Source organism: Ochotona curzoniae, unplaced genomic scaffold (assembly GCF_017591425.1).
Source record: "Ochotona curzoniae isolate NIBS_2020 unplaced genomic scaffold, NIBS_Ocur_1.0 contig_2599, whole genome shotgun sequence".
Lineage (NCBI taxonomy): Eukaryota > Metazoa > Chordata > Mammalia > Lagomorpha > Ochotonidae > Ochotona > Ochotona curzoniae.
In genome coordinates, this window is record NW_024465520.1 from 10844181 (window position 1) to 10866505 (window position 22325).

Genomic DNA, 22325 nt, shown 5'->3' on the forward strand with positions numbered 1-22325 from the left:
CGGTGGCAGAGACCAGGTTGAAGCCAGGAAGCAAGAACTCTATTCAGGTGTCTGACATGATGGCAGGAGCCCAAACAGTTGGGTAAGCTAACACTGCTCTCCCAGGCACATCAGCAGAGAGATGGATCAGAAGTACAACAGTTGAGACTTTAAGTGGCATTCCACATTGGATACCAGCATCAGTGCTGCAGTGGAAGCTTTAGACACTCTGCCACAACATGGGTCCCAGAGAGAATCTTTTTAAAAATTATGCTATAGTAGTTTAGCAGGTACAAGGACCAGCCTGTAGCTAAAGAGCGGGAGGCTGGAGTGTCACAGGGATTAGAGCTGCAAAAGTTGAGGGGTGGGAGATTAAAATATGCTCTTAGCAATGTTCCCATTAATAATAGCATTGTTATTTGCACCCTAATTTCAGCATTGCTTCTATCAGACTTGGATTGTGACCAGAATAGTTCCTCATTCCTCCAGAACAGACAAGGCATTGTAGCCCAGCGAGACTCTATGTGGTTTACAGTAAGCTGGTTAAAATGTGATGAGCTGAATGTTCATTTACACACTCACACACCCCTGAAGACATTCCAGATGAATTTTAAACACCATAAAATAATCCCACAATTGGCTACTTTGCCAGGTAGTCATTTGCAAGCTTACCTCGCCTCGGTCTCCAAGCATGGAGTCTGGAGGTTTGGGGAGCTGCTGTCCGCTAATCACCTTCAGGATGAGTTGCTTTTTGGGGTTAGCAGGAAGTGGGTCACCAGAGAAAGGGTTGAAAGTACCTAGCCACGTAAGCAGAGGTTGATAATACACACAGCTTAAGCTTCTAAAACAAGGAAACATAAATACTGAGTAACATCAGTTTCTTCATGCAAAGAGATTATCACATAAGCTATCAGCATGCTTTTTAAAGAAGGCACCACCAGCTGGCATTTCCACAGCTGTGATTTTTATTATGATCCATGCTCCCAGTAGCTAGAGGAATGAATGTATTTCAAGCAAGTTTCAGCATTGCAATTAGCAGCCATGGTAGAGAGGAAGAAGAGCGTTGTTTTCATGCTAATAAAAAAGGGGAGCAGTTATGTCAGGTTCAATAAACTCCCCAACATATAGTATACAGTGACTATAACAAAAAGGACTGAAATTAAACAAGTAGCCGAGCAAGGAAAAAGGAAAAACCTAAAACCCTAAAGACACATGATCAATACTTGCTTTATCCTATTGTTATAAATCCAATATGGAAAATGTAAGAAGAATTTTAACAAGCAAAACCAAATGAAAGTATCATTTGAACCAAAGACAGCATGATCCTTTTTCCTAAACATTGTTCTGTAATACGACTGCATTGACTAAAAGGGATTAACTGAAAGTTTTTCCAGGTGGAATTTAACTTCATCAGCAGGTCTCACACCCACATTCCTTAAGACAGTTTGTGTCAGGAAATGCTTAGACCTTACCTCAACAATAAGGAATCATCAGGTCTTGATATTAGTCTCAGTTAATATGTACACCTTCAGAAGGTTACATTCTACGCTAACCAAATAGTCAATAATTACAAGAGTTGCAATACATGCCAACATTTTAACATAACTTTTTTTGTAAAGTATGTTGTAAACTTTGAGATATCACTGGGGAATCCTTTATCAGAGGTCATCTCAATTCAGAGACATGTCCATGAGATTAATGCACACCTTTACACATTTGCTGGGGCTTGAGGACGTAGCCACAGTTGCCGTTTGTCTTGAATTTGGCTCGATTTAACTGCATCATTCGCCCTTCAGACTGGTAGTTCAGCGCCACTGTGTGAGTTGAAAGTTTAAGAAAATCAGGCAAGATGTCCAAGCAGAGTTAGACTGCACCAAGCACTGCTCCCTCCCGAGGCATACACACCTAGCTGGCACCCCGCATTCCAGTAGGGCAGAGGATTGAAGTTACTGGAATCAATGCGATAGGCTGACGGGTAAATCCTTGTGAGCTGCTTTTGGTTATAAATCATGAACTGCTCTGATTTCTGCTGAACCACTTGATGTGCTCTTGTTTCACTGAATGATAACACGTTCCCTGTGGTTCCTGGCAGTTAGGAACGAAGCAAGAAGGGCAATAAGAAATACAGCAAAGGAAACGGCACTCACTAAAGACTTTAACATCATATTATACTACAAATGAAAAGCAGAACCAAGGAGTGGACTCACTGTTACGTGAAAAACTTCAGCCACACTAATTGAAACAGAAGTTGATTCCTAAATCAGGCAGGATACAGGACAAGAGTAGGCTCAGAGAGACTAAGCCCCATCACATGGGAAGGTTTGATTTCGAATCGGAGAAAGCTCAGCTACTTATTTTAACTGCAGTTCAAAGTTGTTCAAACATCAAGTAGGCCTACATTTCACTACGAACAAAGAAACCTTTGGGCAAGCTCAAAATTTATACAGGAGCAACCATAGGACACACTTAAACTAACTGAACAAACTCCTGACCAAGAAATACCCAGTAAACCCTGTAAGTCAAATCACAAACGTGCATCTTGGTAAGATACCTCCCTATTTCTAGGTCACCTATTCTCCCAATAATTCAATCATCCAAATCACTCAGGTCTTCCAGGACAGTATGACAAGGACAGACAGAAAAATTATTTTCTAGGGGTATGACTCAGACAGAATATTGTTGCCAAAGATACAGACAACCATGCATACATAAAATCCATCTATAGAACTGGTTCCTGACGACAGGACATTCTTGGAAGACAAGTCTTCTAAAAGGTTCCCATGTGAACACATAATTAACTGATAAAATCCAAGGTCATGGAATATAAAGGATTTTTTAAAAGTTTGCTTTAAGATGGCTTGAAAAGAATTATGCAACCATTCAAAATCTGCTTAGGCAAAAAGCAGCTCTGAAAAACATATGAAGACATAATATTTCAGAAACAAGGACAATCATCCATTTAGCTAAGCTTATAAACTATAGGAAGAAAAGGACATGAAGCTTAGGTTCAATTTTCTGCTTGGACAATTGCAGGAAGGATCAAGAAAATCGCCAGTTTAGAAGTCCGGATGCCCGATGTCGCGACACCTGCAGCTTTGTTTTGCCTTTGGTTTTCTGTTCTTTTGTATTTCCAGCTTTATTTTTAAGATGGTTTGCCCTTTTTGGGTATTTTGAGTTTCCACAGGAATTTTAGATTTTTTTTTTACATTTCCTAGTTCTGTGAAGAATCTTCTTGAAATTTTTATGAGGACTGTCTTGAAACTATGAATTACTTTAGCACTTATGGGTATTTAAAAAATATTAATACTTCAATGCATGAACATGGAAAATTTTCTTTTTGCTGTTGTTGTCCTCTCCTACTTTGTTCAGGAATATTTTGCAATTTTTGCTGTAAAAGTCTTTCACATCTTTGATTAAATTTATCACAAGATATTTAACTTTTGCAGCTACTGTGAATATGATTGTTCTTACAATTTTAGTCAACCAGATCACTTTTTAGAGTATAAGAATGTTATTGAGGAGTCACAGCACTGTGTTATAGTGAGCAAATCCACTGCCTGCAGTATTAGCATTTAAAGGGTGCTGGTTCCTTTGCAGCTATTCTAATTCTGATCCATCTCCCTGCTAATGTGTCAGAAAAACCAGTGGAGTATCAGCCCAAGCGTTTGGACCCCTGCATGCACGTGGGATGCATCAAGGAAGCTCCTGGCTTCCAACTGGCCATGCTCTGGCCAGAGCCATCTGAGTGAGCAGGTGGTTGGAAAAGATATCATTCTCAGTATCTCTGTAACTCTGCCTTAAAAAAAAATCTTATAAAGAAAAAACAAAGAATGTTAGTTGCCTTTAAAAAAATTTTTTTTATTATTTTTATTGGAAAGGCAGAAATACAGAGAGGAGGAGAGACAGAGAGGAAGATCTTCTGTCGGATGGCTGCAACAGCCAGAGCTGAGCCAATCCAAAGCCAGGAACCCCTTCCAGGTCTCCCACACAGGCGCAGGGTCCCAAAGCTTTGGACCATCATCAACTGCTCTTCCAGGCCACAGGCAGGGAGTAGACGGGAAGCAGGGCATCCAGGACATGCACCAGTGCCCATACGGGATCCTGGCACATGCAAGGTGAATATTTTAGCTGCTAGGCTATCACACCAGGCCCCACTACTTGACTTTTGTATATTCCTTTGTATTCTGTAACTTTGCTAAATTCTCTCACTACTTCTAATAGTTTTTATCCTCCATTCTGTTGATGTGATGTATTATGTTTATTGATTTGAATAGGATGACCCTATTCCTGTATCTCAGGAGTAAATGCCACTTGGTGGATAATATTTTTCATGTGTTATCAATGTCAATTTATAGTTCTCCTTTTTTTATATCTTTGTAAGATTTGGGCATTAAGAAAATACTGATATCATAGAGTGAGTTCATAAGAATTTCCTCCCATTCAATTGTTTAAACAGTTTGAGAAAATTGGCATTGGTTTTTCCAATTCAGCAGTGAAGCTCCTGGATTTTTCTTTGATGGCCAACTCTATTTCTAATTCAATCCCAACCTAGTTTATTTGATCACATTCGTTTTCTATGTCATAGTGCCTCAATTTTGGTAATTTTATTCTAAACCTTCTCATTTGTTGGCATACAGTTATTAGTAGCAGTTCCAAGTGATTTTTTGTAAACTTCTAAAATTTAATACTCCATCCTTTTCCCCCATTTGTACCATATCCACAACACCTCATCACTCCTACTTCTCATTCATATGTCTGAGAATGTTGCTGGAATTTTGATTGGATCACACTGAATCTGTGCATTATCTTCAGCAATACGTGCATGTTGATGATAATGGTTCTACCAATCCAGGACCACGCTAAATGTCTTTATCTTGTAATATCATCTACTTCTTTTTTTAATCTTTTGTAATTTTCATCATAGAGGTCATCCATGTCTTTGGTTAGGTTTATTCTAAGGTATTTAAGCTTCTTTCTAACTGTTTTAAAGAGAACTGTATTTAAAAGTTCTTTCACAGCATTGAATTGTGTATACCAGGGCCATTGACTTATGTTCATTAATTTTGTAAACTGCTATACTGCCAAACTCTGAGTTCCAATACTTTATTTATTGAGTCTTTTGGTTCTCCTGTGTATAGAAACATGTCATCCATGAATGGGATAATTTTAATTCTTTGTTTCCAATTCGAAATGCTTTAATTTATCTTTCTTGCCTAATAGCTCTAGTGAGGACTTACAATGCTATGTTAAATAGTAGTGGTGAATTGGCCATTCTTGTCTAGTTTCAGATCTTGGTAGAAAAAGGCCAATGTTTCCAGATTCAGTGTAATGTTGACATTGAGTTTTTGATGTATTGTTCTGATTGTGTTACAGATTGCTCCTTCTATAGCTGTCTTACTTGGGGTTTTTTGCATGAAGTAGTGTTTGATTTTATCAAATCATTTTCTCAGGTGCTATTTTTTTTTCATTTGTTGATGTGATTATCACATTTATTGTTTTGCATATGTTAAACCAACCCTGTGTGCCAGGGGAAAATCCCACCTGAACCAGGATGAATGATCTGTTAGATGTAATGTGGGATTCTGTTGGCTAGTATTTTTCTTTCTTTGAGGATTTTTGCCTCTATGTTCATCAGGGACATCGGTCTGTAGTTCTGTTTCTCTGCTGTGTCTCTATCTGGCTTTGGCATTGAGGTGATGTTGGCCTCATAGAAATAGTTTGGAAGGATTAAATCCTTGTCCATTGTTTTAAATAGCTTGTGTACGACTAATGCAAGATCATCTTGAAATGTTTGGTAGAATTCAACAATGACGACATCTGGCCCAGGAATTCTCTTTGCTGGGAGGGATTTAATTACTGATTCAATCTCTGTCCTGGTTATAGGTCTACTGAGATTTTTAATTTCCTCATGATTCATGGTGAATTGTATGTGTACAGAAACCTATCCATTTCTTCTAAGTCTTCCAATTTGTTGGTATGTAGTTGCTTGTAATAATGCATGATTCTTCTAGGCATGTCTGAGGTTCCCATTGTTATATTTCCTTTTTCATCTCTGATTTTATTGATTCAAGCATTCTCCCTTTTTTTTTTATTAGTTGGGCTAATGTAGACTCCATTTTGTAAATTTTCTACAAAGAATCAGCTCTTTAAATTATTGATTGTATATATTGTTTTTCTGTTCTCTAGTTTACTGCTTGCCTTATTTTGGTTATTTTTTTTTCTGTTAAACTTAGGATTATTTTCTATTGTTTTTCTAGCTCCTTCACATGTATGGTGAGCCAAAATACCAGGTGTCTTTCTAGTTTGCTGACATAGGTATTAATTGAAATGAACTTTCTCTTAGCACTACCTTGACTGTGACCCCCAAGTTACAGTATGTTATGCAGATGCCTTCATTTGTTTCAAGCAATTGTTAAAAACTTCCTCTTTTATTTCTTCCTTAATCCATTGTTCTTTTAGCAGCATATTGTTCACTCCAAATATGTGCATACCTTCTAGAGCATTCTGACTTGTTGCTCTCCAGTTTCACTCCTTTATGGTCTAAGATACATGTTATGATTTTGATGTTTCTGAATCTGCTGAGGCTTGTTTCTTGGCTTATATGTGATCAATCCTGGAGATGGTCCCATGTACTAATAAAGTGTATTCTGTCTGTATGATGAAAGGTTTTGAAGATGAGCTCTGTAGTTTCCTTGCTGAGTTTTTGTCTCAACAATTGGTCCACTGACGTTAGTGGGGTACTGAGATCCCCCATTATTATTGTACTGGAGTCTGTTTCTCCCTTTATATTTTTTGTCATGTAGTTAGGTGCCCTGGCATCTGATACATATACATTTATTAACATGATTTCTTCTTGCTGAATGGATCCCTTAATCATTATGTAGTGTCCTTCTTCATCTCATAATGCTTTTCATGTTGAAGTCCGTATTATCTGACAATAGGATAGCTACATCAGCTCGTTTTTCCTTTTAATTAGCCTGGAATATCCTTTTCCATCCTTTCACTTTCAGTTTCCATATATCTTTGTTGGCGAGATGATCTCCTCTAGGCAACAAATATATGAGTCTTGTTTATTGATCCAGTCCACTATCTGTCTTTTGATTGATGCATTCAAGTTATTTATAATCATGGTTAATATTGACAGGAAGTGATTCAGTCTTGTCATCTTAGTCTTGGGCTCTTTTATTACAGGTTTTTTGTTTTTTGTTTTTGCAGTTTTATTAAAATATTGGATTTGGTAGTTTTTTTTTCCTCTGAAGCACATCTTTTAGCAGCATTTGTAGAGTTGGTCCGGTAGAGGCAAAGTCAATTTTTGTTTGCTTTGAAAATATTTTATTTTTATGTTCAAATACAAAGGAAAGCTCTCCCAGGTATGTTATTCTGGGATGATGACAATTTTTTTTTCTCTTTTAGGAGCTAGAATCTCACTCTATCTCTTCTGGTCTGTAGGTTTTCCTGAGAGGTCAGCTCTGAGTCTTCCTGCTGTTCCTCTTAAGTTACTGATTCTTCCCACATGCACTGAAGGTAGCGTGATTATGATACGTTGTGGCGAGCATCGCTTCTGCTCGAGTCTACTCAGGTGCCCTTCCTGCATTTGTTTTCACTTTTCTTTCTACAGGTGGAAGACGTTCTCATTTATTATTTCATTGAATACATCTTTCAATCCAGCTTCTCTGTTCAATCTTCCAGAACACTCATAATCCTTATATTTGGCCCTTTGATGATAACACTTAATTCTTGTATGGTTTTATTAATTTTACTTAGTTCCTCTTCCAGTTTTCTGACTGCTTCACCATTATTACATGTGGAGTCCACCAAATCTGAAATTCTTCTCTGCCTCATTGTGTTATTGAGGCTTTCCACTGAATTTTTAATTTGCTGTATTAAATTCATTTCTAATAATTCAGTTTGATTGTTTCAGCACACTATTTCCTGTGTAACATATTCCTTAAATCCCTTGAGCTCCGATCTGTGCTTCTCATTGTTTTTAAGAAGTTTTATATGGTGTTTTTAAGCACTTCGGCAATTCTTCAATGTCTATCAGTTAATTCTGAGACTGAAACAGTTATGCCCATTTGCAAGGGGGGCGGGACATCAGCAACTTCATTCCTTGTGCCTGTGCCTCTTTTTTTGCCCTTGGCCCTTGGCCATTGCAGCTTAGCAGATTCTTCTCCTCTGGGCTGGTTTTTAAGCTATATTATCCACAGGTCTACAAGTCCACACTCGTGATCCTGTTCAGGGCAAGGTTCTCCATTTACGTCACCATGCCTGTTTACTAGCACACCGTCCCTGTCATGTCCTCCATTGTCCCTTAGCCTATACAAGCTTAAATGTTACGTGCTGGCCATCTGACTAACAGTGACACTCCAGCATTGGAATGGTGAATATTCATTCATAAAGAAGGGACAGGGGTTGCTGTTGTGGTATAGCAAGTTAAGCCTCCATCTGCAATGATAGCACCTTATATGATTAGAGTCCCGGTTGCTCTTCTTCAAACAGCTCCTTGCTAATGTGCCTGGGAATGCAGCAGAAGATGGCCCAGATACTTGGGCTCCTGAACACATGTAGAAAACCCAAGAGAAGCCCCAAACTCCTGACACGGATAGGGCCATTAACAGCAGTGGCAGCCATCTGGGGAGTGAACCAGCAGATGAACAATTCTCTCTGGTTTTTCCTCCCCTCTCTATAAACCTACCTTTCAAATGAATAAAAAATATATCATTAAAAAAATACAAATGGTACAAAGAAATGAATTATGGTTTTTAATCTGATGATTTCTGGATGCCTTCCATAATATATATTTTATTGACATAATTTGTTTACATAGTTTTATATTTGTCAAGAAAACTGAAATTGAATTTATTTTCAGGTTTTATATGGAATATTCTGACTATGACAGGAGAAAACAATCTGAAAGAGCAGGACTACAATCACTGTCTTGTTTCCATGTTAATATGAATAACACAGCATTGCTAAGATGACCTTGCTAATATGGCAAATATCAACTCATCTATGAATAAATTTGGTAATTCTTTGTATTAGGATAAGTCATGCATTATTTTTTAAGTATATTTATTTTTACTTGAAAGAATTACAGAGAGAGGGAGAGACACAGTGAGCAAGCAAGAGAGAGCTTCCATCTGCAGATTTACTCCCCAAATGGCTGCAGCGGCCAGAGCTGGGCTGGTCTGAAGCCAGGAATCAGAAGGTTCTTCTAGGTCTCCCTCGGAGGTGCAAGGACCCAAACCCTTGGGTTATTCTCCACTGCTTTCCCAAGCTAATAGAAGGGAGCTGAATTGGAATTGTAGCAGGCAAGACTCGAACTGGCCCTATATGGAATGCTGGTAACACAAGCCGAGATTTAGCTTGCTACACCTCCACCCAGCTCCAAGTATGTATTCTCTACATACTGTTTGTTTTTGCAGGCCTCAAACACAAAAAGACAAAGATGGCTGAAGTTTAAGAGTTTAATAGCACTCAATTATTATTTTCAATTCATCCAAAGGGATGATATTTCCAAAGACATTTATTGTAAATTTTTACTCCCTAAATACAACTTTAATTTCATTAACTGACTACTTGAATTTCTTGAGCTGTTGGCAGTTATTATAAGATTGTGCCACCAACTTGCTGGAAATCTTAAAGGGATCTGCTCTCACAAATGAGATTAATTTAAACTTTGTATATTTGTCACTATTTGAAGAAAAATCGATATCAAATTGAAGACATTTTTCTGCAAACAGAAACTTATGGAATGTGTCAGGAAGTAAGTTGGAGGCAAAAATCCTACCAATTTACCAAAGTGTCAAGTCCCATCACAATGTTGATTTCCTTGTTGCAAGACTTGTTACAGGGCCCAGCGTGGTAACCTAGCAACTAAAGTCCTCACCTTATACACATTGGGATCCTATGTGGGTGCCAGTTCTAATCCCAGCAGCCCCACTTCCCATCCAGCCCACAGCTTTGGGCCTGGGAAAGCAGTCGAGAACGGCCCAAAGCCTTGGGACCCTGCATCTATGTGGGAAACCTGGAAGAAGCTCCTGGCTCCTGGCTTCGGATCTGACCATTGTGGTTACTTTGGGAGTGAATTATTGGACAGAAGATCTTCCTCGCTATGTCTTCTCTCTGTATAGCTGCCTTCCCAACAAAAATAAATAAATCTTTTTTAAAAAAGACTTGTTAAAAATTGGAGATTATGATTTACATTTCACGTCCACTAAAACCAAAATTGGACTGAAAATCCACATGGTTGCAAATTATTTTGATAAGCATTTGGTGGCTAAGATACATACAAGATAAACAGAAAAGGAACAACTCACAGGAAAGACAAAGGTAAGGAGAACTGGGATGAAAATTTCTCCGGTACATATGGCAAATATTAGTTAAGATATCATCAAAGAGTTCTATGCTACTGAAGTTTATGTCTCTTTTGTCACAACTTAGTCTGTGGTTTAAAGTATTTTCATCCGAGTGAAGGCTTCCAATGAGAAACCATGGAGCTTTTGAAGATGTTGTCTTACGTGGTTTTAATGTCTTCTCTCCTCTGGTCATTCATGTTCGGACTGCCTTTAAAACCTCAGCGGGGCCAGGGTTATACAGTCCACGTCCTGGAGAGAAACCTTGCTCTTGATGCGGCTTTTCACGTTCATAAAGCACACCCTTAGCGCTGTGTGAATTTTCTCCAACCTCTAACTCATCAGCTAATCACTTTAATCAGCAGACACCATATGAGTTCAGCACTATGCCAGCAGTCAGGTTCCTGACACTCAAATTGGATACTACCTGGTGCCAAAAATGTGTAGTGATGATCAGATTAACCAAAGCTAAGTTAACGATTGACACTGAAAACTCAAACATTTATCCAGAGCAGAAGAAAAGCTTTCATTCCTTACCATCGTCCACGATGTCCTGTGCGGCCACTGAGTTTGTGTACACAACCAAATCAGAGAGTTCTCGGCAGAGTTTCATGGTTTTCCTTCTGCGACCCAACCTAGGAGACACACACCAGAACGCATGACAACGTAGAGCTGCGAGGTTTGAACTTCCAGTAATTCTACCTTCTGTATTTCAGAGAATAATCAAGCGATCCACCTTGGATTCTAACAGAACCAAGAGTAAATTCCATGCAAGATTTCTAGTTTAGCACTTTTTCACCACAATATCTGATTAGTGTGGCTTTATTCTCTATTCTGCCAGGAATCACATTCTCATGTGTTCTTGGCTTTTCCACGGCTTTATTTCAGTTCTATTCTGCTCCCACTGTGACCCAGGTAGAGACGTCACTAGCATCCAATTCCACAGGGAGAGCCTAGACTAGAAATTACAGAAACAATGCATGTGGACCACAAGAATTATATGCCTAAAAGGAATTACACCATTATTGCCTCACTGATTATTGTTTAGAGGTATAATTGCAAGTGATTTTTTATTTCTTTCTTTAATCTCTTTTCTCCTTCAATCTAATTTCTCCATATCCTACAAACTACTCACTCCTAGGATGCTCTCTGCAACCCCACAAATCCTTTCACTGTGTTTTATGACAGTGAACTTCTTCAAACGGTCACACTCACCTCGCAGGCACACTTTGTTCCCCAGGGAAGAATCTCTAGCTAGATTCCTCACCAAGAAGACGCACAAACAGCCCATTAGCACCTAAAAAGGTAGCTCCCTCCTAAATGTACCTGGGAAAGACAGCCCAGTTGCTTGGGCCTCTGCCACCAACAGAGGAGATGCCAGAAATTTCTGACTCCTGGCATTAGCCTGACCAAACCTTAGCCCTTCTGGCCACATAGAAAGTAAGTCAACAGAGAGAGGATGTCTGAGTCTCCTCTGTGTAATTCTTTCAACTAAGTTTAAAAAAATAAAAAAACAAGAGTCTTGGGTCCAGCCCAATAGCTCAATGGCTAAATCCTCACCTTACAAGCACCAGGATTCTATATGGGTGCTGGTTCTTGTCCCAGAAACTCCACTTCCCTTCCAGCTCCCTGCTTGTGGCCTAGGAAAGCAGTGGAAAATGACCCAAAGCGTTGGAACCCTGCACCTACGTTGGAAACCTGGAATTTTCCTGCTCCTAGCTTTGAATCAGATCAACTCCAGCGATTACAGCCACTTGGGGAGTAAACCAGTGGGTGAAAGATTTCCTTCTGTATCTCCTTCTCTCTGTAAAATCTCCATTTCCAATAAAAACAAATAAATCTTAAATTAAAAAAAAAAATAAGAGTCTCATTGTAGGCCAGGCATAGTGCTAAGTTAACATGTATTATCACCTCAGAACCAGTTGGTTTTCACATGTCCCACACAAGCACATCCAATCATCTTAACATGAGCAACCGAAATAACCAGGCTGGCAAGGATAAAGAAACCCAGGGAGCCATCCAGAAACACACAGGTGATTTCTTACCTGTACAGTTGGCCACACTCCTTGCTGGGATTTTGCTGTGTGTCTTCCTCGTCATCAGTATTGTAAGATTTACACCGTGATTTTGTGGTTTTCTGCCCCCAAAAAATCATAGAGAACTTGAAAACAAACTCAGGAACATTTATGTGTACAAGCAAATGGACTGAAGTATTAAATACACACACACAAGGACGATCACTTGGAAGAAAAAAATTACCAAATGTCACAGTTTGCCTCACCACTGATAACATGTCAGGGCCATAACTAGGTTACAATATTAATGTAAAACTGAATGCCTCATATTCAGAAACTGTAACACACTAGCCCCTTTGAACAAGTTTCTTAACAAACACATTTCTCATGAACTTTTTGAAGAACCCAATAATTTACAATTTGGTAATTATTTTAATCAGCATTTCCCAGATGGTTGATAAAAAGAAATTTCAATTTCTTAGTCATTTGGACATCTTTTGTAAATAAGTATGTTTTTTGCCCTTTTTATATTCATTCACAGGAAATTATTTACATATGCATGACAAAAATCCCATACTTATTTACATAGTTTAAATAAGCAAATAATGATTTACTTATTTTAAATATTCTATTATGCAACTTAATGCTCTTAATGGGTAGAAATACTTAAAATTTTAAAACAGTTTATCAGACTTTTCCCCATATGAGTCTATTTAAGAAATCGTCTGTCCAGTCTCAACATTGTTGTCCTCTCGGCTTTCAGAATTTTTAATCACACTGTGCTTGTTTATCGTTGTTGATTCCTACCTTGTGTCTTCCAAAGTTGGTCATCAGGGAACGTCCATGGGATTTCTTTCCACTTTCCTTCACTTCTGGAGGCTGGGTAAACAAAGGCGGCATATGACTATTTTTCTTCCATGCTTTTGTTTCCTCCTTAGCTTTACTAGGATGACAGACAGATCTCTTCCCTTTGCCTCCAGGTGAGAAGCCAGCGGAGCCCCCTGCCTGCTTCCTCCTGCTCTACACCTGTCCTACACGCAGCTCAGTCCGCTGGCAGCCTGGGCACCAGTCAGGATGTAGCAGCTGCTCATAGCTTTACCAAGCTGGGGTCAAGGGCTCTTGGGGCCATCCAGCTGTGCTGGCTATCACAATGCCTATTCACCAGACTTTCACAACATGAGATGTGTTCCTGCAGTTCCCTGACTGCGGATAAATCATTTTCAGTTAAAAGGAAATTTAATTTGGGAAAATTATCAAAACTTGTTAGGAGTCAATTCTGCTGAAGAAACAGTGATCACCTTGATTGAAAATTACTACTTGGGATTTGAAAACTTATTTTAATCCAAGCATATCTTTAGCAATATTTAAGTAAATCATAGCAAAATACTGTCTATTCATCAAAATAAGGCCCTCTGTGTGAGCATTGGAGAAAGGATTGTTTCCTCTGAACTTTTCATTACATGGGTAATTTTCCAAATCAGAGATCCTAGGTCAACTTTCTTTGCTCACTCTTATGTCTCATTAGAAGACAGAAAAGATACCCTGCTTAAAGAGGTAAAACTGCATTCAAGTTTAAGCATAAAAAATTATTAAGTGTTTTGTTATAAATAATATGGAATAAAAAGACACCAGCAGGCCTCACCAACCAAGATTCAAGCTAAAAGAAACAGAATCACATAACAAGAACAAATATGAGTAAACAAAACCAAATAAAAACTGAAAGGGGTAAAGCATATTTAGACCTACTAGTCAGGGCTGCAAATTATGCATCAGAGAGTTAGAAAATCCAAGAACTGACAGGAAAACACCAGTCTAGAAAATGCTGGAGGGCTAGGGGCAAAAGGTTTTACCTAAAATAGAAACTTATAAAATGAAGCACTTATAATAACACCAAGACAATAAGCATAAACTAGTTATTCTAGGGAAACTGAAGTATGTGGTCCACCTATGGACTCGGGCCCTACTGCATCCCAAGGATAATGTAACGTGTGTTACAACAGTCTTGCTTGGTGTATGCAACCTGTTCAGACATAAGCATGTTTAAAATACTAATTTTACAAAAAAAGAGAAACTGAAATACAGTGAAATTGTACAATATGTTCGTTGTTACCAAACAAGAAGTCTGTTTAGTCCTGCGTCTACCCTCTTGCTGCTTCTTCCTCTGCAGCTACTCTCACACTACCTCTTTATGTCCAAGTGTCAACAAACAACTGTCCCCAGGATTTAGAGAGAGAGAAGGGGGAGGGGACAGTGGAAGAAGAGACAAATAAATAAATAACTTCCATCCACTGTTTCTCTCCCCCGAATGATCACAAAAGGCAGGGCTGGCCCAGACCAAAGCCAGGAGTCAGGGACTCCATCCCGCTCTCCCCCGTAAGTGGCAAGGATCCAAGTACTTAGGTTATCTTCTGCTGCCTTCCTAGGTGAATTGGAAGCAGGACAACTGAGACTCCAGTCAGCACTCAGACATGAGATACCAGTGTCGACAGAAGCGGCTTGATCCACTGTATCACAACGCCAGCCCCTCTATGTGTCCCTGAGAATCTACACTGAAGCTCTCACTGAATTTATGGATAAGACATTGTCCCAAGGACCTGGTAAGAACACAACACAAAACAAACAAGAAACATACAGACCCTGCCCTCACAGGGTTTACATCTAATGGTGGGGACAACACTCACAATACACTGTGCGGAGACGACACTGGGGAAAGGTCAGGGCACTATGAGATGGCACACACAGTCCATACTAACTTCAGAATTAAGATTCCCAAGGAGACATGAAGCCAAAGCAGAAGCCTGGAGGTGAGAAACATTATCTCCCCGACATGGAGAACCATCTTGTGGCCAAGGGAACAGCAAATACAGAGCTCAAGGACTAAGGCCATGACACATCCAGGAAATGAAGGAAGCGGGCCTGCACCTGCTTGTATTTTACACACTTGCATTGAGTATCTGAGTCACTGCTGGGGCCAGAGAAGGAAGACAAGATCTCGAGAGCTGCATTTCTGAATGTGAACTTTATCTTCCCAGACTATCAGCAAACTTTCAGACTTTTTAAATTTCCTTCATTTATGTTTTGATAGACAAAGAGCAAGTTTCCACCTGTTAGTTAATCTCCCACATGTCCACATGGCCGCGGTCAGAGCTAAGACAGGAAATTCGATCCAGATCCCCCTATGGGTGCAAGGAACAAATGACTTGAGTCATGGGTCTTGCTTCCCCATGTCCACATTAGTAGGAAGCTAGAATAAGGAGGCAGAGGCAACTATCAAGCATTCCAACACAGCACTCGAGCTGTCTCACTAGTGTCTTAACAACCAAGCCAAATGCCCACCCCTTAAATTTTTTTTTCTTGAATAACATAGACAAAGAATAAGAGCAAAGAGAGGGACAGATTGATAGGCAAAACTTTCATCAACCGGTGAACTGCCGAAATGCCTGCAACAGCTACAACTGAGTCAGGTGGAAGCTGGGAGCTGTAAACCCAGTTCAGGTCTCCCACATCCAGGCAGGGACCCAACTTCTCAAGCCAACACCTGCTGTTTCCCAGAGTGGGAAACAGAAGGAAACCAGAATATGGAGCAGAGCCAGGACTGGAAGGCAGCCAGACACCCCAATATTAGAAATAGACATCACAAGTGATTTCTTAACTGCCATGTCAGAGCTCATCCAGGCCAATGCTGAGTGAACAAAAACAGAAATGGCATGACCAGATGCTATTTTGAACTATCACTATGGTTGTTGTGTGAATGAGAAATTGAAGGGGTCAGGGCAGCTGAAGGCCAGAAAAGTGGAGTTAGCAACTCATTATAGGGATTCAGGAAGAACCAGCTCAGGCGTAAGGAAGACAGTGGCAAGACTGCTTAAGGACTCTTACAATTCCTTGTTTCCAGCAGGGTCCTCCAGAGAAAAGACAGTAAATGTAGAACACCACCTGGCAATGGGGCAATGGCTGAACAGTGATGCCGGAAAGAAGCAGCTGGAGTTACGTGCAGCCCTGAGCCCAGCTCAGCACATCCTTGGCTTTGGACTCCAGATATCTGTCACTGCTTCTCTCACCAGCGACCTGTCCTTACTTGCCCACTGAACCAAAACCATAGGCTTAAAAGTGACACATTAAAACTGTGACACTTCATAGCCCAGCTTATTGAAGCTACAGGCTCCGTTTACTTTATTTTCCTACAGTGCCTATGTTAAGTCACCTAGATTGCACAGAAAATACATGAAAACTTGTGGGAGTATAGTTTGCTCTACTACATCCCTAAAATTCAAGCTTTCTTTACCATTTTGCCTAATGAGGAAATTAGCATTAAAATATCTTCAATTAATAACAAAAGAAAGATGGATTCAACTTGTTTTCTTACACACTAACCATGATCTGTAGCTGTCTTTATGATTGAACTAATCTAGAGTAGGGTTAAGTCTTCTCCAAGAGCATGAGAGGAAATGACTGGCCCAGATCAGCCATCGAGGACTCACTAAGAACAAGGAGCAAAAATGACAGTGGATTAATCAAATGTGATTTTATAGTTATATTACTATTTGTAGAAGTTTTAAGAACATCCAAAGAAATAAGCTATCAGGGCAATCAGTAATGCCACACCTGAACTTTTGGTTGCCACCTCAATCTTCCATCTGTTCCTCTAATACCCAGTATGGAAAGAGCAGACTTAACACCCATTCCAGGCTTAAGTTCTTACTGACATAAGCATGTCAGTGTTATCCTATACCCTTGCCTGACAAAAGTAATCCATGAAAATTAGCTTAAGGATATGCACATGAGGTAGGCTGGCCACTCAGAACTAAATATGAACTCTGAATTGATGGTTGGGGCAGATACACTGGCTCTATCTCTGAACAGGGACTAAGCACTTCATGGTCTCATGGCAGTCGTCAAGCAGACATGGGATGACATCAACAATAAGAGAATAGAAAGGCAGGTCTCTAAAGACACCACCGCAACTCTAGTTACACCCACTCCTTAGACCACTCTGCAAATTATTATGCCACTTACTGGATCCGAAATCTTCCTTCATTATTTGTCATTTTGAGTTAGTTTTTTTTAATATATATTTGGAATTAAATAGATCTGAAGAGCAACCCAGTAGCTGAATGGATGGTTATATCTTTATAAGGTCCAGAGAACAATCATCAACATTGAGTGGTAGCTTATACATAAAAAGGTGTCCTTTCATATCTCTCAGGTGTCCTCTCCCCCTGGGAATGCCTGAGTCCTGAAGGGCAAGCAGGGATGGAGGCCAACAGCTAAACCAATAGCCACATCAAAAATCCATTTATAATAAATAATCTTACTTGTCCACTCAGGGCATTTTCATTAGGAATTAATTTGTCAGCAAAATCCAATCTCATAATTTGTCCAACTATTCATAAGGGTCGTACTTAGTCCTACATATTACACAAATCTGGAAAATTATGATTACCAAGACTAACATTGTTTCCATGTTCATAAGTTCTACAATCTGGTTGGAAATACAAGTATTAAACAGTTCACTTGGAAATGTATAGGAGGAAAAGGCTTCATGAAAGATACAACAGGCTGCCACGGAAAACATTAGCAGGAAACCTAGCCTAGGGTGTCAAGGAAGAACTCATTCAGGACATCACACTGAAGAGAACAGTCAGGAGTTAGTTACAGCAGATGAAGGTATGGTGTTCCAGACAGAAGGAATGAGATGTTTAAAAGATTATACCAAATAAAGACACTGGTGGTTGGCATAATACAGAAGACAATAGGACAGAGACACTGGGAAACTGACAGTGGGAAGACAGGCACAGGTATCCTTACACAGGACCTTGAAATCTTGGTTGAAGAGTTTTCTATTTCTCCCAACTTTGACTGGAAGACACAGAAGATTTCCAAATACCAATGCGGATAGGATTAGGTTTGCATTTTTAAAACATCATGCTTATTTCAGAGTGGAGATCAGATTGAAGGGAAACAAAAGAAGTCTAGGTGAGAGTTGAGGATTGGCTAGATTGGGATAAACTACAGAGAAGTGAAGAGATGGGAGGTGCATTCAGGAGATGCTATCAATTGGACCTGGAAGAGGGCTAAATGTGAGGAGGGAGGTAGCTGAAGCCTCTATGCTCATCTGAGCATATGTTGGGAAAATGAATCCAGGGCTCTGTCCTCCCAGTCCCAATTGAGATACTCCAGTATTTGAGTCATTCTACCCCACCACAATCTACCGTTAACTATCTCTCACATCATTTTGCAGCATGAGATTGTCATCGTTCAAGAAAGATGATAGGAAAGAAAGACATTTGCACAAGTGACTGGAAACAAAACACGAAGTGCCTTTGTTTCTCGTCAAAGGCCACCTGCCGGAGGACGTTGTGTACCTGCTTCAGGTGTGCATTTAAGCCTTCATGCGTGGCCTTCAGCAGTGCCCTCACTGTGAAACTATCAGGATCTTCTTTGTCTCGAATCTGAGATTCTTTTAACAGTGACTCCAGTTTTTTCCTTATGAAAGATTCCACCTGATGCTCAGTGGTCCCGTTATTCTGGAAAGAATTAAGTAATGCAAATGATTTCCCGTATGAAATGCAAAATCAATTAGAACACACTCTGCAATCAAGCCAACACTGATTTTACAACTTCATTATCTCTCAGTAGCACTCATTGTAGCATTCTTGGTATTGCCCGCAACAAACTCTGTAACAACAACAATTACTATTTGTTAAGACTCGCTGTCTGCCAGCGAATCTTCATGTAACTGCATTCAACACTCTAGAACTTGAAGAAGTCTTATTATCCTTTCTGTTTCAGTGATGCAGAATCTGACAGAGAAACTATGTTGCCGTCACTGATTAACCTGAAAATCCATGCAGTAGTTTAGACACCAAAATGCAATGGCATTCAGAGGCAGGGGTCTCGGGAAATGACTAGATTGGATTAGATTGTTACGGTGGAGTCCCTGTGATTGAATCTGGTGGAATTTTTTTTTTAAGTAGAGAAGCCACACAGACACAGCCATGCACACTCCCACCACAATGTGACATAGCAAAGAGATCCTGTATCAATCCTGTCTCCTCTACCTCACGCCATCAGGACTCTGTTCCTCCAGAAGTGCAAGCCAACACAAATCTCATTTCTTTACAAAGGAGGCTATAGCGAGTACTTTCTTATAGTAATGAAAACTAACAGCGTTGTTCAAAAATGTAAAGCTGACTTTTTGTAATAGGTTTGTCAGCAGAATGCAGTACAGGTGTTGTGAAAACTCCCCTTAAAGCCAAAATGGGAAAGGGAAAGATGCATATCAACATCGTCACTGCACATTTGAATTCTTGCAGGTGCACTACTACTGGCTGTCTGATCAACAAATGTGGTGGCGTCATCCTAAGGTCCACTGAAACTTTGAGGAGGAGGTTGCTGAGATGGGAACGGGCTCCTTCAAGTATGCCTGAAAGTCAAACATGAGTGTGGTATCACCATGGACATCTCCCTGTGGTAATCTGAGAAAACTTTGAGATACGGCTATCACTGATGTCCCAGGAAAAGAGCCTCTATCACAAACATGATTACAGGCACAGCTCAGGCTGGCTATGCTTTTCTGATGATTGCTGTTGCTGCTGGAATTAGGGAGTTTGAAGCTGGCATCCCCCAGACTGGGCAGGCTGGTGAGCATGCCCTTCAGGCTGACACACTAGGTGTGACAACTGATTGTTGCTGTTAACAAAATTCCACAGAGCCATCCTACAACCAGAGTTGTAGAGAAGTTGTTAAGGAAGATAGCATCCACATTGAGAACTGGCTACCATCCTGGCACGGTAGCATCTGTACAAACTTGTGGTTGGAATGGTGATGATGTGCTGGAGTCAAGTGCTTAAATGCCATGGTTCAAAGACAGAAAGTCACCCACAAAAATGGGAATGCCAGTGGAATCACACAGCTTGAGGTCTTGGATTTGCATCCTCCCACCAATAGATTAACTGCCAAACCTTTTCATTTGCCCCTACATGATACCCACAAAATTGGTGGTATTGGGACTGCCATTGTGCCTCAAGTAGAAACTGTTATTCTCAAGCCTGGCATGGCGACAACCTTTGCTGCAGACAATGTCACAAGTGAGGTAAAGACCACTGAAATGTACCATGAAGTTGTGACTGAAACTCTCCCTGAATTCAATATGCTCTTCAATGTCAAGAACATGTCATTGTGGTGGTGATGTTGATGAGCACCAAAATGATCTACCAATGGAGGCAACTTGGCTTTACTGCTCAAGTGATTGTCCTGAGCAGTGTTAGCTGTGCCCCAGTACTAGACTGTCACACAGTCCGTGCTAATTACAGGTTTGCTTAGCTGAAGGGAAAGACTGGAAGACGGCCCTAAATTCTTGAAATCTGGTGATGGTGACGCTGCCCTCACTGACAAGGTTCCTAGAAAGTCCATGTATATTTAAAGCTTCTCTGACTGTTCTCCTCTGGGCTATTTTGATGTTCATGACATGAGACAGCCAGTTGCTGTGAGTGTGATCGAAGTAGGAGACAAGACTCCTGAAGCTGGTAACCTCAACACATCTGACAGGAGAGCTCCGAAGGCTAAATACCACCCAAGTCTTAATCAGTGGAGGAAGAATGCTCTCATAACAGTTTGTATAAATTGGCCATTGGTAGTGGAAGACTGGTTAATGATACCAATGCATTGTAAAAGCCTCAGAAGGAAAGGATAATGTTTTGTGGACCATATGTTTTGGGGTTCTTCTGTACACGGTGGTTTTAAGTTATTAGTTTCTAAACTCAGTACCTTTTAATGCAAACAAAAATGGCCAAAAAATCTGTCACAGGATTTTTAGGCCCATTAAAAAAAAGAGTTTAAGAAAACTAACGAGTTACTAAGGCAGCATTCAAACTCAAGACTCCAAAGTATTTTCTACAATCCAATGCTTTAACAAAGGGAAAGTTCTTGATATCTTGGTTTTCTAAACTTACATAAAAAAAATACACATTTCTAAGCCTGAGTAAAAACAGACTATTGAAAAATCGCCCTCTTCACAGGGTAGAGGAATGCTACTGAAATTACCAGTTTGAATGTTACTGAGACAAAACTGCCTCCATATATCCAACCGTACTGACTAACCTGTACACCAAAATTATTTCAACAATTATTTTACTAACTTCAAGAGTTTTGGAAAAACAGAGATGAGCACATTTAGATCATAATTTACACAACTTTCACATTATCACAGGACATAAACTTCCTGAAAGTTTACTTGGCACCACTTTTGGACAACCTTGTTCTGCCGGACATCAATGGGCTTAGCCTTTCTGTATCCCTCTCTATTCTTCTACTGCCTCCACATCTACTCAAAACCCGTAAATGTCTAAACCCATCCACAGGTAAGGAAATGGATGCTTTTTCACAAAAACAATTCCTACATCTCTCATAAATGCTGAAATTCTCTTCTCACTTGCATAGCACCAGGAGGTCATTGTAGCTGAACTCTGCAAAACAATTACCTTTCCAGTGGTGACTCATTTTCATAAATCCTGTAAAAGCAGAGGAAGGTCAATGCTATTAGGAGAAGAACAGAGGGAAGAAGAGGACACAAGAGTGGGAGCATGGCAGAAAGAAGGAAGCAAAGAATTACATGGGGACAGGTACAGAATTTTCCTGTATTAATGTCACACACTGATACTGCTAACATACCCAATCAACAAGGCACTCCACTGGAGATCCTCAGGACTCAGTGAAGATGCCAGGATGAAGAAGAACTTTCCCAAACCCTTACCCTGGTCTGCACAAATGACTGGCACAACAGGAGCTTTGAGAAGGAGCCTGGCATTCCTACCTGAGTGACCAAAACAGCCTCCTGGCACAGGCAGGAATTCATGGGGCTCATGGTAACAAGTGAGGAGGAGTCTTGTCATTCACAGCTCCAGTGAAGGATTTACCCGAATAAATCATATTATATAAACATGGGAATGTATGAGCTTTCGGAAATAAAAGTTCA

The 22325-nt window shown here is 40.1% G+C and overlaps 1 protein-coding gene and 1 pseudogene across 2 annotated transcripts in view; one reads left to right on the forward strand and one right to left on the reverse strand.

The window, feature by feature from the left end:
• PLCH1 (phospholipase C eta 1) overlaps positions 1-22325 on the reverse strand; it is a 197626-nt gene that overhangs the window by 11326 nt on the left and 163975 nt on the right. For both annotated transcript variants that reach the window (XM_040974931.1, XM_040974930.1), the window contains exons 11-17: positions 18715-18876; positions 13157-13228; positions 12380-12471; positions 10872-10969; positions 1885-2064; positions 1686-1793; positions 652-776 (exon numbers count right to left, since the gene is read on the reverse strand). In XM_040974931.1, coding sequence (XP_040830865.1) covers positions 652-776; positions 1686-1793; positions 1885-2064; positions 10872-10969; positions 12380-12471; positions 13157-13228; positions 18715-18876 — 837 coding nt within the window. The remainder of the gene's footprint in view (positions 1-651; positions 777-1685; positions 1794-1884; positions 2065-10871; positions 10970-12379; positions 12472-13156; positions 13229-18714; positions 18877-22325) is intronic.
• Positions 19610-20540, forward strand: LOC121152764 (annotated as a pseudogene).